At 56.3% G+C, this 18,213-nt stretch overlaps 1 protein-coding gene across 3 annotated transcripts; it reads right to left on the bottom strand.

The window, feature by feature from the left end:
* Positions 1-10,710: 10,710 nt before the first annotated feature.
* LOC138846532 (uncharacterized) lies at positions 10,711-17,034 on the bottom strand. Of its 3 annotated transcripts, none has more exons than XM_089320147.1 (8): positions 16,479-17,034; positions 15,766-15,951; positions 14,958-15,304; positions 14,247-14,341; positions 13,864-13,929; positions 13,462-13,561; positions 12,967-13,119; positions 10,711-12,429 (listed from the first exon to the last, which is right to left on the bottom strand). In XM_089320147.1, the coding sequence occupies exons 3-8, from the start codon at positions 15,202-15,204 to the stop codon at positions 11,360-11,362; spliced, it is 1,731 nt and encodes a 576-aa protein (XP_089176273.1). In that variant the 5' UTR covers positions 15,205-15,304; positions 15,766-15,951; positions 16,479-17,034; the 3' UTR covers positions 10,711-11,359. The 3 variants fall into 3 exon arrangements, with proteins under 3 accessions (XP_089176273.1, XP_089176274.1, XP_089176275.1); XM_089320148.1 differs by having other exon boundaries at positions 15,842-15,951; XM_089320149.1 differs by having other exon boundaries at positions 16,551-17,034.
* Positions 17,035-18,213: the final 1,179 nt, after the last annotated feature.

The following is an 18,213-nucleotide window of genomic DNA, read 5'->3' as shown; positions in this document are numbered from 1 at the left end:
CACCACCGAACGCAAACACACACACACACACTCAGGATGCTGGGCTACCAAGGCTTAGGGCCAATGATGGGCTTCGGGTGGCCGTGCAGAAACCCAGGGGCTCCAACAGAAGAACTTCAGGATTGTGCCCAGAGAACTGGGCTGCCATGAACTTGCCTGTCTCCAGTGCCGGGATCTCCGGTGTTCAGCAGAAGCCTCGTCTGTGTTCTGCTCTAAACTTCCTGATAGCTGCTGATGTGGACTTCTCACAGCTGGCCGTCGGGCCATCACCCACTCCCTTTCAGCCTTTAAACATACAAGGGTGTTAACTGCATTGATATTTAACAATACCTCCTGCTTTGGCCCCCAGTAGGCATTTGGGGAATGAAACAGTGGATAGGAACACTCTCTCTCAGAAACATAAATTTAAAAACAAAATAAAAGAAGAATTCCAGGATGCGTGCCTCTTCCCCAACGGGTGGCAGTGCTGAGGTCTCAGGGCCTCAGAGTGAGTGGTGTCCTTCCCTGAGGAGTCAGTCCAGGACCCCCAGTGCCCTTGAAATTCAGCCCTAGAGAAGGGACGGGGGCGGAATACCACAGTGAAAGCAGATAGCTAAACCTGCCCTCACTTTCAGTGGATTTTATGAAATAAAAATGCATTCTGATCTCAGGGACAGAATCCTCCCCAGTCTCTTGTCTGATAGGAGATACAAATGTTGTAAAACGAGGTATGTGGGTGACAGGTGAGCCACTCTGACCAGAATCTCTGTTTAGCACAGGTCATAGGGAAACCGCTCACCTCACAAAGCCCGCAGCATCTTACGGCTGCCACAGACAGCACTCACTGCGCCGTCACCAGGTGCTCGGCACGAGAGACAGCCTTCACTGTTCTGCACACCTATTTCCTCCAAGAGGAGAACAACTTTGAAATAAAATGCAAAGCAGACGTAGGATTTGGCAATGACACTGGGACAGTCGATGACACAGAGAGGACATGGCTGAAGCAGAGACGCAGGGGTGAGGGTGGCACTTGGACGTGATTTTGCATCAAGGATGTGAGGGGTGGTGGCTTCTATGGTGGCGACATCAGTTCTACTTCCCTCCTGGCGAGTGTGGCTCCTTGGACTTACAAGGTTGTGGCCCAGAGTCACCCTCCAATTCCTGCAAAAACTTCAAGACACAAAGGATAGCCATTTTTAAAAATACAAGTACTTCTGGCACCAGCTGAGGAAGGATCTACAAAAGGGCGGGACTGGATGTCCAGAAAACTCCAAGTTCTGGGGACAGAACGCTGGCATGGTCTGCTCCATAGCTCATTGGCCAAAAGGGCACTTGGGACAGCCCTGCTGGAAGCATCGTGCCACCTCCACGGTGAATCCAGCACAAGTCATGGCTACATGGGACCTTTGATCACTGACACAATCTCTGATGTTCCACAGACCCATGAGCTCAAGGAGATGAAGCCCCTTCCCCAGGGCACCCAGCTGGGCAGCCACAGACCCAGAGCTGTGCAGATCTAGATGCTGTGCTGTTTGCACTACACCTCACACCCTCTCTGTTCCTCCTCATCCCTAACTTTCCAGAAAAATGAGCAAACAAATGAGGTGAGTTCCATGGGCTTTACTTTTTTTTATCTAAGAAATGACTTCTTCGGTAAGATGCTTCAGTCTCCCATGGCCAAGGCCAGAATACCCATATTAGGGCAAGAGATTGGCTCTGTCCTGGGCGTGAAGGCAGCTCAGGGACTGTTGGTCAGCAGGGAATTTGGCAAGAGCCAGCAGCTCCCTCCCCTTTGTCTCATTTGCATGCAGAACAGAGGCAGGCAGGGTGGGTGCTGGACACCTAGAAGGGGACTGCACGCTGGCATGATGGTCTGAAACTGATACCTTACACTTCACAAAAATAACAGTTCTAGATCGAGGTCTCCCACATGGATGCTTGAGGTCCAAGCACGTGGGCCATCTTCCACTGCTTCCCCAGAGCATTAGTAGGGAACTGGATCAGAAGTGGATCTGCTGGGACACAAACCAGAGCTCACATGGGATGCAGATGTTGCCGGCAGTGCATTAACTGATGAGCCGCAGCACCAGACACTAAGAGGAGCATTGACACCAGGATTATGGAGGTTGAGAATTCCCAGGGTAAGACTGCAAGGTGGAGACCCTGGGATCACCATGGCATGGCTCAGTCCCAGCATGGAGGCCTCACAGCCAAGGAAACCAATTCACAGCTCCAAGTCTGAGACTGAAACATTGAAACCCTGGGGGCTGCTGCTGTGGAATTCAAATGGCAGAGAACCCGGGGTCTTGAGGCCCAAGGACAGGAGAAGAGTGTCCCTGCTCCAGGAGAGAAAGAACATCGCCTGTCCCAGCTGGGTGATCGCCTCCTGCACACGTTGTCAGTCAGTCTTCTACCTCTTAGTCCACCTACTCCCATGCCAATTTCGTTTGGAAATGTCCTCCCAGACAATGCAGAGAGAAGGCATTGCCAGTTCTTAGGGATTCCTTAATCTAGTCAAGTTGACCCATCACAGCTGGCTGAAACCTAGTTTGCTAAAGTTAACAGGAGGAGGGGAGGAGTGGGGGCCAATCCTGGGACCCAGAGTTTCTCCAGGACCAGGAAGGCCCAGAGGAGGGGCCCTGAGGGTGGTGCCAGGATGGGGAGGAGCCAGTGTCTGTGGCTGGGGTTGCTCTGTGGTTTCCAGAACGCAGGCTTCCACCAGATTTTGTCATTGCCTCACTCTTTTTAACAAAAAGAACTTTCCTCAAAGCAAATTACTACATTACAATTGCAGAAAGCTTTGAAAATACAGGAAATATAAAGAAGAAGCTGCATGTCGTTCATAATGTTCACATTCATAATTTCCACTGAGGCATCCACAATCTACTTTTTTGTCTGTATTTCCAGCTAATAAATGTTCATACCTCACATATATTTAAAAATAAATTTTATATTACATGTTTGTTTAGAGAAGAATATGGCGCAGCTCACTATGCTAATCCTCCACCTGCGGCTCCAATACTCCGGGTTCTAATCCCTGTTGGGGCACCGGATTCTGTCCCGGTTGCTCCTCTTCCACTCCAGCTCTCTGCTGTGGCCCGGGAAGTCAGTGGAAGATGGCCAAGTGGCTTGGGCCCTGCATCCTCATGGGAGACCAACAGGAAGCACCTGGCTCCTGGCTTCAGATCGGCCCAGTGCGCCAGCCGTGGTGGCCATTTGGGGGGTGAACCAACCGAAGGAAGACCTTTTCTCTCTCTCTCTCTCTCTCTCTCTCTCACTGTCTAACTCTGCTTGTTCAAAATAAAAAAAGAAAAGGATATTTATTAAAAATCCATCAAGAACAACCATTAGGGGCAGTCATGGTAGCTCAGTGAACTAAACCATTGCTTGTGGTGCTAGCATCATCTATCAGTTTGCCGGTTCCTGTCCCAGCTTCTCTGTTTTGGATCTAGCTTCCTGCCACTGTGCCAGGGAGAGCAGTGCATGATTTCCAAAGTGCTGGGCCCTGCCACCTACATGGGAGATCCAGATGGAGTTCCAGGCTCCTGGCTTTAGGCTGACCAAGCCCTGGCTATTGTGGTTATTGTGGCCATTTGGGAAGTGAACCAGCAGCTAGAAGTTTCTCTCTCTTTCTCTCTTCTCTCTCTCTCCCTTGCTCTCTCTCTTTTTCTCTCATCTATCTCTGCGACTATCTCTATCTCATCTGTCTTTATCTCTCTGAATCTCTGCCTTTCAAATAAATAAACCTTTAAAAACATCCATTATTCCCTGGAATGGGTACATTAATTTTTACCAGTCCTACCCTCGTGGATATTTAGACTGATTGCTCAGAGTCTGCTCATAGTCTGATGCTACAAATAACATTACTCTCACTTTGTGTACATAAATCCTTAACCACATGTCTAGTAATTTTCTTAACATTGCTTATTGGTTTTCAGAAGAGAAGTTACTTGATTAGAACCTAAGAATATTTCAAGACAAGTTGATACACATTGCAGAATTGTTATACAGATTATGAGTATAATTCCTTAATTCAATTTCTCACCTGGAATACTTAGATGAAAAATAAAAATAAAGCACACTGCTTTACATGTTAATTTGCAGATATTTGATTACTAGTTCAACCCTTGTTTCTGCTTCTCTAGCTCCAGATTGGTATGACGAAATTTGTGCCCTGTGTTACATTTAAGGGTTGTTTTAGGATTGCAGGGATTTTATAATTTTAAAAATTTCAGGCAAAAAACATTACAAATAAATAGTTTTGGCAGCATACTGCTAAAATAAGTTCTCACATTTGAAAAGGATCCTTTCTCTATGGTTAGGTTCCAAGTTCACTGATGAAACCATTAGTGGTAGAGGCAAGGTTAAGCCCTCCTTTCAGCAAGTTCTCTGATCTTACCCTGCTGTGTACCAAGCTGTTGTGGACCTGGGAAAGCTCACTTGTTCCATTCAGCAGTTCTTGATAACATAGGGCAGAGTGGTGGAGGTGAGGAGTTGACTATAAAATTATTCCACACCTTCATGTTGATTTTAAACCTGTTATTGTTGTCACATCCATTTGTGCAGGAATATTTACTGAAAGGAAGGCATGGTTATAGTATGTAATAAAATAACATATACACCATCAGAGCCTTGTACATACAGAACAGAATTATGTACTAAAACATCCAGGTGGTGTTCTCTGAGTGGTGGAATTATGAAGGAGTCTCTGTTCTTTTCGGCTATCACAGTTCTGAGTTCATTACTGTCTCGGGGGAACATAAATTCCCCACCAGCCTGACTGAGGCTGATCCTTCTCTCCTAGGGGCTCTCCCCTGAGGAATGAGTTGCTGGAGGACAGGGGTGGGGAACGACCACCCGGTGGGTCTATAATCTGAGGAAATCATTACGTCTGGCTCTGCCAAGCAACCACAGGAAGAACTAGAATTTCGATAAATCTCTAGCAGGCTAGCTTGTAAGTGGATAATTGTGTTGTCCCACAAATGATGTTAAAACTATCCAAATGGCACTGGGCAGACAACAGTTCCCCTCCCTTGCTGAGGAAGAAACACTAGGGTATGACGTGGCAGCCCTGGGGGTGAGGCGGGCAGGTGGGCACAGAAGACTGAGGGAGGTAGACTGGCTGCATGCTCACTGATGAGTGCTCAGACAGTGATGCTCCAAGTGCAGACCTATTCATGAGGATCTTGCTAAATACAGGTGTTGGCTCACTAGGTGTGGAATAAGGGCTAAGCGTACATTTTTTTTGACAGGCAGAATTAGACATGAGAGAGAGACAGAAAGACAGAGAGAGGTCTTCCTTTTCTGTTGGTTCACCCCTAAGTGGCCGCTATGGCCAGTGTGTTGCGGACGGTGCACCGCACCGATCCGAAGCCAGGAGCCAGGTGCTTCCTCCCAGTCTCCCATGCGAGAGCAGGGCCCAAGGACCTGGGCCATCCTCCACTGCCTTCCCAGGCCACAGCAGAGAGCTGGACTGGAAGAGGAGCGACCAGGACAGAATCCGGCACCCGGACCTGGACAAGAATCCAGGGTGCTGGCGCCACAGGCAGAGGATTAGCCTAGTGAGCCACAGTGCTGGCCATAAGAGTGTATTTCTAACAAGCTCCCAAGTGGTGTGGATGCTGCTGGCTCATGGACTACATGTTCAATAGCAAAGACTTGTCTTTGATGTCCCCAGACAGAGGGTGCTTCAGAAGAGGAGATCCAACTCAGCCAAATGGTGATGAAATTCTGGGCCAACTTTGCTCGGAATGGGTGAAGCTGGTGACCAGGATGGAGCAGGGTGGGAGGGTCGGAAGCTCATACCTATTGAGAGGGGTAGTGTCTAAGGTTTGGGTGATCAGATTCCTGACTCTGTTACAAGGGAATAACTCCAAAACGTTAGTTATTCAGTGAGATGGAGAGCTCCTCATATCTTGCAGATGTGAGAGTGAGGGGGCCTCTAAGTGCCTCAGAGGGGTTTTGGTACTGCGGAGAAGCTTAAAGGAATTTCTATTTTTTTCTGTTCCCAGCAACCCCAATAGGGAGGGGTTGCCCCATTGGCCAAAATATGATCAGAAGGAAGGGTATCTGAAGACTGGTGCCATCACACAAGCAGCCCAGAGCTGAAAGACAAGGAGTGGCTTTCTGGACAGAACTACTGGCCAAGCAGGTGGTGGAGAAATCACCCTAGACAGAACACGTGGAGTGGGAAGTGTGAGACCCAGCCAGCCTCAGGAATATGAAGGAAGCAGGAGTGGGGTATTCCACAGGCATTTGCAGGTCAAAGAGGCATCTGATTGTGGAGGCTGGAGATTGTTCTGGTGGAAAGAGGCAGAGGCCAGGGGAAGAAATGTACTTGTGACAGCAGTGAGGTGAGTAAATATTCACGGGGGACCACATCATTGTCTTTGTCTAGGACTGGAGGTTGGTCCATCATCCAAGAGAGTGAGGGGTGAAGTGAGAGCCACCATCAATAGGTAAGTGACTACGCTGGTGTTGATGTGTTCACTGGACTAGCAGCGTGCGGGAGGCAGGGCCCTTGGAGGTATTAGGTAGGTGCTGGACATAAACCAGTCTCTGGGCCACCGAAGATTTACACAATAGGCAATGGGCATTCCTCTCCTGTCTTCCAGAATTAGACGTGTGAATCATCAGTGTGAAGCCGGCGCCGTGGCTCAATAGGCTAATCCTCCACCTTGCGGCGCCGGCACACCGGGTTCTAGTCCCGGTTGGGGCGCCGGATTCTGTCCCGGTTGCCCCTCTTCCAGGCCAGCTCTCTGCTATGGCCAGGGAGTGCAGTGGAGGATGGCCCAGGTGCTTGGGCCCTGCACCCCATGGGAGACCAGGAAAAGCACCTGGATCCTGGCTCCTGCCATCGGATCAGCGCGGTGCGCCGGCTGCAGCGGCGGCCATTGGAGGGTGAACCAATGGCAAAGGAAGACCTTTCTCTCTCTGTCTCTCTCTCTCACTGTCCACTCTGCCTATCAAAAATAAAAAAAAAAAATCATCAGTGTGGAGTGCTTCTGTAAAGGAATGGGGCTGGTGACTGACAAAGTGTTCCGATGCTGCCGATGCCCACATCCCCTGTTGTAGTGCCTGGGTTTTCAAGTGCTGGCTGCTTGTTTCCAATCCTGCGTCCTAAGATGGGCACCCTGAGTGGTGATGGTTCACATACGTGGGTCCCTGCCACCCTTGCCGGAAACACGGTGGGTGTTGTGGGCTTCTATGCCACGCCCAGCTCTGTGGGCACTCGGGGACTGACCCAGCTGATGAAGATCTCTCTCCATCTGTCCTCTCCTATCTCTCACTGTCTCTGCCTTTCAAATAAAAGAACCAAAACATCATGAAGGGAGAGGGGGACACCAGCATGTTTGCTGTCCATTGTATTTCTTCTGTGAACAAATGTTTGCTCAAGTCCTTAAGCCAAACAAAAATTTTGCCTGCAATTATGTACTTGAAAAACAGAGGCAGAGACAGACAGACACACACACACAGAGTGGGTGGGGAGGGAGATCATCCCAAGGTCACCATTTTTCCAGGTATTTTGTTTTGGACACGGGTGTTTTTCTTGTCTACTGTTTTCTTTGCCCTGAGACAGGAGCTCGGCTGCTTAGGAAGCTGCACAAGTGAAATGCCCCAAGGTTCAGCATGGAAGACCTGGGTCCTCAGGAGGGTGCTGCTGTATGTTTGTTTTCTGATAGCTCTCACTGCCACACTGGAAGGAGCAGGAGGCGCATCAATGAACTTACTTTGTCCCTGAGTGTGGCAGGGAGAGGAGGGGCCAGTGTTGTGGTGTAGTGGGTAAGGCCACCGCCTGCAATGCTGGCATCCCATATGGGTATCTGTGTTCTGGCTGCTCCATTTCTGATCCAGCTCCCTGCGATGGCCTGGGAAAGCAGTGGAAGAGGCCCAAGTGCTTGCACTCCTGCCACCCACACGGGAGACCTGGACGGAACTCCTGGCTCCTGGCTTTGGCCTGGAACAGTCCTGTGTGTTCTGGCCATTTGGGGAGTAAACCAGGGGAAGGAAAGTCTGTCTGTCTGTCTCTCCCTCTCTGTCTCTACCTATTCCTCTCTCTATGTAACTCTGAATTAAAAAAAAAGAGAGAGGAAAAATAGATAGTGAGAGAAGCCAGTCCCTCTGTCACAATTGACAATCAAACCTTTGCAGTCTGGCTTTGGGGAAAGAGTGCCATCGATGGATCCCCGAGTAAAGATTCTCTCACAGCCTGTGAAAGGCAGCCCAGCCCCAGGCTGTTGTCCCACAGTTGATGTGAACGGGAAGTTTTTGTTTTTGTTTGTTTTTAACGATATATGTATTTGTTTGAAATGCAAAGTTACAGAGAGGCAGAGAGAGAAAGAGAAAGAAAGAGGGAAGTTTTCCATCTGCTGGTTCACTCTCCAGATGGCCCCAGTGCCTGGAATTGTGCAGATCGGAAGCCAGGAGCCTGAGCTTCTTCTTGGTCTCCCACAAGTTGCAGGGGCCTAAGGACTTGGGCCGTCTTGTACTGCTTTCCCAGGACACAGCAGAGAGCTAGATGGGAAGTGGAGCAGCCGGACTGGAACTATTGCCCATATGGGATGCAGGCAGTGCAGCGGTGGCTCCAGCCCTAGTGAGAGGTTGTGAAGGTCCATCCAACCCTCCCATCAGAGCAGCTATGCCAGGTGATGAATGAGAAGTGGAACCATTGAACCCCATGGACATGAGACTCCTGCTTCACCTCTTTGTTATGAAAGAGATTCCTTGATTAAGGAATTGTTCTCTGGGGTCTATGACCACCACTGGGTCTTCTGAAAGCATCACAGGAAGGAAGAGAAATCTCTGTACCTGTACCTGTACCTGTCGCTGTGGCTGTGTCTGTATCCACATGTGTGTGTGTGTCTCTATCTAAGCTGAATCTCTCTATATATACACCTTTGTCTACCTGTGTATCTGTATCCATTTCTGTATCTAAATCTCTGTCTCTCTGTATATCTGTGTTTGTACACACACGTATGTCTGTATTCCCGTCCAGATCCACAGTTGTGTATCCATGTCCACACCCGTATCCACACCTGTCTGTAGATCTACCCAGAATCTATTCCCGTGAGGACAAATCGCTGCTGCTTCCATGATGCACACCAGCTTTCCAGCAAGTGGCCAGGGAGGGGCCCTGGAGGCAGAGCATCCACCAGCATGGCCAGGGCCTGATCCCCCAGCCAGGACAGAAACCCTGTGTAGGGACCCGGGATTGGGCATGAAGGGGTACAGGCAGGGGCCGGCTGCAAGAAGCCTCCATTCCAGGGGAGGGGGTGGCCCTGCGCTGTGCCGCACACAGGAGTCACAGCAGGGGCAGGGGATCATCTGGGGATCCGGTCTGCTGACCACATGGACAGTGAGGGCCAGGAGGAGAAGGAGTCAGGGCACGGGGACCAGCAGGGCTTCAGGTGCTCGCTGCTGCCAACAAGTCCTCCTGAGCATCCAACAAGACCAGGAGCCGCCTGCTCCCTCCTCACTGCAGTGCTGCTGCTCAGGATCCCAGGGCTCACACAGGGCTGGGAGAGCAGCTGCTCCTGGAGCAGGCTCCCCACGCCCTCTGCCCACCCTGGATGCAGCCATCTGGCTCCCCCATTCCCCATGCAGGGAGCAGATGAAATAGGTGCAGTCCAGGGTGTGCTCTGAGGGAACAGCGATGACAGGGCCATGGGTATTGGGAACTGGACTGACCCTTGCTCTCAATCGTGGCCTACCCTACATGGTAATATTGGCCAGACTAGACAAGAAAGCTCGCTACCCACAGAGGGCCATGTTGGCTTCTGCTTTCATCTCCAGAGAGCACAAGTGAGCACTTGTGGCCCTGAGCCCTTTGTAGGACACCCAGTGACATGAGCCCAAGTCCAGGTTGGAGTTACACACATGTAGTCCAGCCATTGCCACACCTGGATCCTGGAAGGTCCTGGTCCTTCCAGACACATGCTTAGCAGTGAACCTGAACCACGAGGGTGGCGCTGTGGCCTTCAGATGAGCTGGGTTCAGCTCCCTTTTGTGAGGCAGAGAGTTGAAGAAGGAGCTGGTGAAGTTGGGAGGTCAAGGGCCAGTGGGCAGCTGGAGGCCAGGCAGGGAACCCACCCAGGGGATGGTCCCCCGGCTCATTCCTAGAGCACGAACGTGTGCCCTTACCCTGTTCCCCTGTCTCAAGAGCACGCTCTGCCCCAGATGAGGCTGCCGAAGAATGGAGGCTGACCCCAACAGGAGAGTGCCCACCTGACTGGGCAGCAGGTGTCTGCACTTAGCCCCCAGGGTCGAAGTCCAGGGCCACCATGAGGGGACACCGATGCTCCTTGACTTTCTCAGGTGACTGACCTACTGGTCCTAGGTCTGTGTTCTCTGGAGGCCTCTCTGGCCAGTCCCAGTTTCAGGAGGTCTGGAGGACTGGATTCATGGAGGAGGGGGAAGAAAGGCAGGGAGGAGTTGGACCCACGGAGGGGAAGGGACGCTGGACCTCGCCAGCCCAGGATAGGGGCCTGAGGTGACCTCACACCTCACACAATGCTGTGCACAATGTCAAATGCCATGGGGCATGGGGACCCTCAGGAATCAATGGATGGCCGGGAACCAGGCCTCTGGCTGAGATTGGGGCCTGCAGTATCTGTTGCCTTGCACGAAGTCCATTGGGAACCTCTGCAGACAGGCCTTGAGGGACACAAGAATGGACCAAACCCTTCAGAAACAAACTTTTTATTCTATTTCCATCAATAAGGGGCAGGGGGAACCCTGGGTCACTCCTATGAGGTTGAGGGCAACCAGCACCTCTGCTTTTGCCATCTCCACAATGTGTTGGCCACACAGTCTTGCTGCCTCCACAGGCCACCAAATTGGTGATTCAGTGCATGCCCAGACCCCAGGGAGTCAGAGAATGTTCTAAGAGGAGGGATGGGTGCCAGATGCAAGCCCAGCTCAGTGGACAGCAACCATGGACTGGATGGACTCCTCCTGACCTCAGCTACTGGGTAGGGGGCACAAAGCATACATGGGACCCTGACTTTGGGACCCAGGTGCAGGTGAGGCCAGGGGAGGCTGCTAAGGATCAGGGACCCAAGCAGTGAAGGACCCTTGTCAATAAGAAGGACACGGTGTAGGCAGGGTCCATTGACTTGCAGGGTGGTAAAGTGGTCCCATATTTTCCTGCATGGCCTCAGCGTGACAGCCTCACCATGGAGGAGGCCACCAGGCTCTGCCAGCACTCGGGGTCATGAACCCACCATGGGCCTGGCCCTAGGGATGCTCCACCCACCACTGCCTGAGTGCATGGTCTGCAGGGGCCACAGGGCAGGGGTCCTCGGGCCTGTCTCAAGTTCTGGGGGACACAGGTGGAGCTGGAGTAACAGGGGCCAGGGCAGAAGGGGCGGGGCTCACAGTTCTACTTGGTTTTGTTCTCTGGGGTTCCAGGGTCTCCAGCTGGCAAGGACTCCCTAGGCTTAGGAAAGCCAGCTCCTTGTGCCATGCGGAGGTCATCCCCTGAGATGTGGACTGAGCACAGAGGCTCTGATGCCCCGAGGAACAGGTCTGGCTCCCAGGGCTCAAGGGAGCCCTCCTCGTCACCCCACTCCTCATCGCTCGAGAAGGGCCCGCAGCAGGAGGCTTCTGCATCAAAGCTCCCTGGAGTGGAGACAGTGTCTCGGGGCTCCCCCAGGCCCTTGGTCCAGAGGGGAACCAGAGTGGCCTTGCAGGGGTCTAAGAGTGCCTGCAGGATGTCGCTATCCGGAGGCCAGCAGTCTGCGGCCAGCATGTAGACCACCAGGTCAGGGAGGGAGCCCCAGCCCGACAGCCCTTGCTGGTCCCCTGCTCGCTCCACAGGGCGGGAGAACTCGGAGGAGCCCAGGGAGAGGCCGGAGGCCCAGGCGTTGGGGGAGTCCTCTTCATGTTCCCAGTCTTCCAGCATGGAAACTTCTAGCACCTTCGTCGGGGGAGGGCAGGGAGGCTCCGTGGACCCACAGGACTGGGCATGTCCTCGGATTCCCAGGGAGGCCGTGGTGGGCTTGGTGGGCTCTAAGAGCGCCTGGAGGATGTGGCGCTGTGGGGGCCAGCGGTCTGCAGCCAGCATGTACTCCACCAGGTCAGGCAGGGACGCCGGTGCTGACAGGCTCTGCTGCTTCCCAGGGTTGTGGGCGGTGGGAGTGACAGAGGCGGCACCCAGACACTCCAGGGACCCTTGCAGGAGGCCTGCGACCCCAGGCTCTGGGGAGGCCTCCTGTGTCTTCCATGTCTCCAGCTCCCACGTGGCCTCAGGGATGGAGCACTCGACTCCTCCCACAGCCTGGCAGCAGGGTGCTGAGCCCCGGAGCTCCTGGGGCAGGGTGGAACCAGAAGGGCAATGCACTGCGGCCTCATCACCCAGCACCTCGGGCCTCCCTGGTGTGGGGAGCGGCCCTGGCTCCGCGGCCTCCAGCGTCCGGCCAAGGGGACCAGTGGGCAGCTCCTCTGGCAGTGCTGAAAGGCAAGGAGAGGCGGTCGGCTACTCGCAGAGGCCAGTGATGCCCAGGCTGGGCTGGAGCTGGGGCCCTGGGGCTCTCAAGGTACTGCCTGGCCCCTGGCCTGGTCCTGAGGACGCCTTGCTGCTGCTGCCCAGGGAAAGGTGTGGGCACCTGGGTGGGGGAGATGTGAGGGGACCCAGGAGGCTGGGATGGACCCCATGGCAGGGCTGGCTCTGGGCTCCGTGTCTGACACGGTCATCCCAGACACATGGTCTCAATAAACTCCCAGGAGGTCATTCTGTCACCTGACCCACCTGTCACCTAAGAGCCCTGACACACACCACGGGCGCTGCTATGGCAATGACAGGGACACGCCTGGCAGGTATTCGGGCACCCGGGTTTGGGCACCCACCTTGAGGTTCCATTGGCCAGGATGTGTGAAAGCCACTTGGAGCAGATGACATGGAGGAGGAAAGCCCAGGGCAGGTCCTGGGTACCTGGCGCGCCCACTCCTGACTCCCAGGGGGGATGGGGAGCATGCAAGGGGGCCCACCTGGAGGAGGCAGCAGGCAGCGGAGCTTGCGGAGCTTCGACTGGGAGGCCTGGAGCTGCCTCCCCACGACATGCTCGTCCAGGGCCCAGGCCTGGCTCAGCTGGTGCTGGAGGAACGCACTGAGGGTGTCCTGGGACAGCTGCAGGAGGCGGCCTACATGGGGTGGGGGGCAGTGGGGTGTCTGTCTGGCTCGGAGGCGTCCAGGGCAGGAACAGCACCCACGGACTCTCCACTCCCTGTCCACACACCCAGGTAGCCACTGGATCTGCAAAGTCCCCCACTGTGGTAAGGCTGAGACTCACATGTGAGGTACCCTGTCCACCCAGCCAAGGGACAGGGCCTTGCGAGGGGGTTCCTGGGGTACACTAACACCAGGTTCAAGCACGGGGCCCAGGCAGCCACTACTGCACTCCCTCAGTCCATGCTCCAGGGGCTGAGCAGGATCCCCCACCCCCCAGCCCAGCACCCCACCCTCCATGGCCCCAAAGGACTCACTCTTGTGGATCTTGAGAGCCACATAGGACATGGCCGTCAGCACGGGCTCGCCCTCCAGAATGTAAATGTCCCAGAACCTGAGGGTCACTGGGAAGGGACTCTGTGGGGGCAGCAGGGGTGTGAGGATGCGGCCGTGCAGGCTGAGCAGGGAGCAGAGGGCAGCACAGGTACCCCTGCCCAGGGTGAGACCCCGGTGAGGCTGCCCCAGTTGAGGTCCTGCCACTGCTCAAGGGCTGGACTTGTCCCAGTGGGGATGTGGGGCACCTGCCAGGGGGCTGCACGTCCCTCAGGGACGCAGTGCACTGGGGAGAAGGGGTGAGGAGGACTGGCAGCATGACCACTGGCCTCCATCCGGCCCTGTGGGCACAGCTTCCCAGGTGCAGGTGTCCCTGGGCATCTTACCCCATCAGTGAAGCAGCCTTTGAACCACTTGGGAATATAGGTCCTGGTGGCCACACCCTGGCTGTCCTACAGGAAGGGAGAGAGGGGCTCAGGGCCTGTCCGAGTCCTGCCCAGAGAGGATACTCCAATGGAGGGGCGGCTCTTCAACCAGCGCAGTGCTGGGTGTGTGGGCACAGGCGACACCTGCTGGCCCCTGGTGACTGTGCCCCGGGATGCTCGGTGTGAGCAGGAGAAGGACAATGAGTCCTCCCTGCAGAAACCTGCTGCAGACCCCTCCCACCAAGACGGCCCCTGGTCAGGCCTTGGCTCCACCCCGTGCCAGGGACAGCTCAGACCCTGCTCCAGAGCCCCCCCTTGGAGGGGCCAGGGGCCACACCACTCACCAGGTGGCTCTTGAGTGTGGGGAGCGCCAGCTTCAGGATGGTCTCGTGATGCTGCTGCAGACGCGCCAGCTTGGGCTGCCCGGCTTTATAGAACCCTGAGAGGCCCAGACCCCCCTCGGGGAATCAGAGCCTGCAGGCAGCACTGGGGCTGTCAGGGGGCGGCATAGTGGGTGCAGGCTGGGGGGTGGGGCACGTGAAGGCTCTGGCATGGACAGTAGAACCCCCTCTGTGGGGGGACAGGATGAAGGTGGAAGAAGGCTACAGGTGGGTGGCCCCGGGGTCCAGTCTGGACTGAACAGAAGTGCACCCAGAATATTGGGTGAGCAGCTGCTGGGGGCCTGGTCGGATCTAGGCTACAACGATTAGGTCGAAGGGACCCCGTAAGGGAGGCCACCATCTGGGCATCCTCCAGCTGTGTTGAGTGAGGGCTGGTTGGTGGCCATGGTGCAAAGCAGCAGGACCAGCAGGCACCTGGACCAGGACACACCCCAAGGGCTGGGGTGCGGGATGCAGAGGCAGCCATGGAGAGGCTGTGGGGCCCGGCTGATGGGGAGACCCAGGGTCTCAGGCTGTGTGGGGGGCCCTCAGCCCCACATTCAGATTCTCCAAAGGGAGGTTGTTGTGGACACGCAGATGTGGGGGCAGCTGTTGAGCCGGCCGTGGTGGCAGCTCGCAGCCTGGCTGCTGGGGGCTGGTCCAGCCAGCACCTACCCTGCATGGCATGCCTGTCGTTGGCCATGAGCTGCGCCAGGGCCCAGAAGGCATCTTCTTCGTCTAAGAAGATGAGGAGCAGGGCGGCCACCTGGTTCAGGCCGGGGCTGTAGCCCACCTGCTGCAAGAGCCCAAAGTCACCATGGAGCCGTACGGCCTGGCTGACCCGTGTCAGTTCTTGCTCCCGGGACTGGGCACCCCAGGGCAGCAGTCTCTGCGCTCCATCCCTTGCAGGCCCAGCTGACATCACACAGCCCCCTCACCCCCAGCCCCCTGATTGCACCTTGCAGATACTCACAGGGTCATAAAGAGAGTAGGCCAAGAGCAGGTGAAACAGGGCCTGTTGCCTGGGGACGAGAGAAGGGAGGGTTGGCGAGGTTCCTGAGAAGCCGGGAGCTCAGCTCTGCGTCCACACCCCTTCTCTGCAGCCCAGCCAGCGCTGTGCACACCTCTCACCCTGGTCATACCCTAGGGATCCTTCCTACCCACCCACCCCACACGCCCACAGCCAGCTCCAGGTCACCCTCAGCAATTGGCCTGTGGTGGAACTCAGGGGCTGGTCCTGGCCCAGGCCACTCTGGCCTCCAGGGTCCTGGCTCCTGTCCCTGGGCTGTCTCTGCTGCTGTCCCTGTCCTCTGGAGCTTCCTGTGTTATGGCCCCACCTGCCCAGGTCTCCAACCAGCACCTGGCACCCAGCAGCTGCTCAAGGCCCTGTGATGGCTGATCCTTCACGGGGCAGCCTCAGCACCTCCTGTGGGCCCCAAAACTTCCAGGAACCCCACACTTGTGCTAGCATCACACATCTCACCTAGGACACTCCCAATTCTCCATGGCACTGGTTCCCACAGAATCCCTCCTCAGTCACAAACTGCCCATGGCCTCACTTGACTCCGAATCGCTCCCGGAACATGACGTGTCCCCTGAAGGTCTTGCTCACGGCCACATCGATCTGCTGCACCCACTGTGACCGCAGCCGGCCCTGTGCCTTCAGCTTCTGGAGGGCGGGAGGAGGGCGGGACCAGCCTCAGCACAGAGCCCCCGCCTCCACCACCCCAGTGCCCACAGACCCCAGGGTCCAGCAAGGGCCGAAGGAGAGTTTGGGGACCAGGAGGCTCAGGTCCCTGAGTCCTTGACCTTGGAGGTCCCTGGTGTCAGCTGACCACGGTGCCCGTGTCACCCATGAGATCCAGAGCCCTGCCGAGGGGTCCCCTGAGGACTACCCTCTGCTGATGGGCAGGCATGAGGTTCTCTTCTCCAGGGGACCAGTGTAAGCCATGGGCCCGCCCAGGACAAGCTGCATACAACCTCCCAATGGGGACACTGCCAGGACATGGTGACGGGAAAGGGGCAGTCACAACTGGACAATGCTGAACAAGGCCAGAGGGACGATCCAGAGAGGAACAGGAGCACACAGTGCCCAAAGGAGGCCTCTTCCCATTCCAGGCTATGCCAACCATGCGCTGAGCTCTGGACCCACCTGGCCCGGGAGTGGCATCTCTGGCCCCAAGCTCAGGGCCCTACCTGATAGGCCCCGGGGTTCTCCGCCTTCACCGCATCCACCCCGAGGAGCAGGCCCCACACCTTCCCCCGCACCTGGGCAGGGACGCCCTTGTAAATCCGGCGGCGCAGCTGTAGGAAGGAGGGGCTCTGGTGAGCCAGGCACAGGGCACCCTGGGCAGGCTGGGGGCAGAGGCTGCAGCAGGATGGGGGCCTGGGTGCCTGCTGTCCTGGGAGGGCTCGGGTCAATCCCCAGGGACAGAGGTGGTCTGGGCTTAGGGAACATGGATCTCAGCCATGGACTCCCTTCCTCGGCCGGGGCATGCCCAAGCCTGCCATCAGTTGTCTCCCAGTGGGGACCTTGAATGGGAGACAGGAGGCTGAGCCAAGGTCTGTGTCCTTGGAGATAGGGACCGTGGGCCGCCAGCAGACTTGGAGAGAACCCAGCGCCCCCACAGACGTGGGTGATGAACTCCGAAGGGGCAGAGAATTTCCCCACAGCTCCTCCGCCGCCACACCACCTTCTGAGTGTTCTGATAATTCTGCCAATTCTTCAGAATTTTCAGCCATTTTTGGAGGCTTCGGTTCTGCCGATTCTGCAGGAAGACAGCGACTTTGTTGTCAGCACAGATCTGGGTCTTGGAGAGCAGCCCTCGGAGGCAGCGCCCAGCCTGATCTCACTGAACTGCATGGAGCCACAGGGGGCCCAGTGCTGGGCCCAGACGTTCTGAGTGGGTCAGAACCAGTGACCCGTGGCCGCACCCACAGGAGACACTCTGAGGACAGACACCCCCACTCTCCAACCCTCCAGGTGTCCCGTGGCTGTGGGCAGGGTCCCGTGGCTGCATGTCCTTTTAGGGCGGGAGGATGTGGTGGGGTAGCCCTAGAGTTCCTGACTGGGTGACTTTGGGTTCTGCCCCTCAACACCACCCAAGACACCAGGCCCTGGGGGATCCTCCCAGCCCCACCCCAGCGGTCTCCACAGACAGCGCTCACCTTGGTGCCCCAGGCGCTGTCCCGGGGCAGCTTCTTCTCACTGGGAGTCAACAGAGGCACAGCCATGAGGACCTGAGCCAGGCCCGAGCCTCTCCACCGCCCACGCCAGGCCAGGGAAGGGACAACCCAGGCCCAAGCCCCAAGATGTAGACCAAGAGATCAAAGAGAAGGCACGAGGCAGCCGTCCTGCCCATGGACACCCCTGGGAGGATGGCCTGGGAATGGGCTTGCCCTCTGCCACCTGCCTCTCCGGATCTCAGGCTGCTCAGGCCGCAACACAAACTCACCCCCTTCCCTGTCCCAAGACACCTGGGGCACAGGACGAAGGCCTAGTACCTCCTCCCCAGTCCCCAGCTCCCAGGCTCAGACTCAGGCCAGAGCGCCTTTGCTGAGAACCCTCCCTGCCCGGTCCCTTCCTCAGGACCCCAGCCAGGGGCTCGGCCCTCAGCCCAGCTGCCCCACGGGCCCTGCCAAGAAAGCTGCTCTCTGGGGGCCCTGAGCCCCTGCAGCCCCGGTCTCTCGTCCTGTGCCCACACCCTCTCTGCCAGTGACAGGGCTCCTCCCCTCCCAGCTCCCGGGTAGCCCTGTCCCGCCCAGTATCTCCTGAGGCTCCTATCACAGGAGGAGAGCCCAGGCTGTAGAGACAGGTCCCTGCCTCCAGAGCAGGCGCTCTGAGAACAGAAGCTGCCCTGAGTGGCCATGGGGTGTGCCGACTCACTGCAGGATGCCCAGGTGATCCGGGAATGGGCGGGTGGCCTCGTCC

This window comes from Oryctolagus cuniculus, chromosome 18, assembly GCF_051225735.1.
Source record: "Oryctolagus cuniculus isolate XC-2025 breed Fujian yellow rabbit chromosome 18, ASM5122573v1, whole genome shotgun sequence".
Lineage (NCBI taxonomy): Eukaryota > Metazoa > Chordata > Mammalia > Lagomorpha > Leporidae > Oryctolagus > Oryctolagus cuniculus.
The sequence above is the reverse complement of the archived record's forward strand: the minus strand, read 5'-3'. Positions and strand labels throughout refer to the sequence as shown.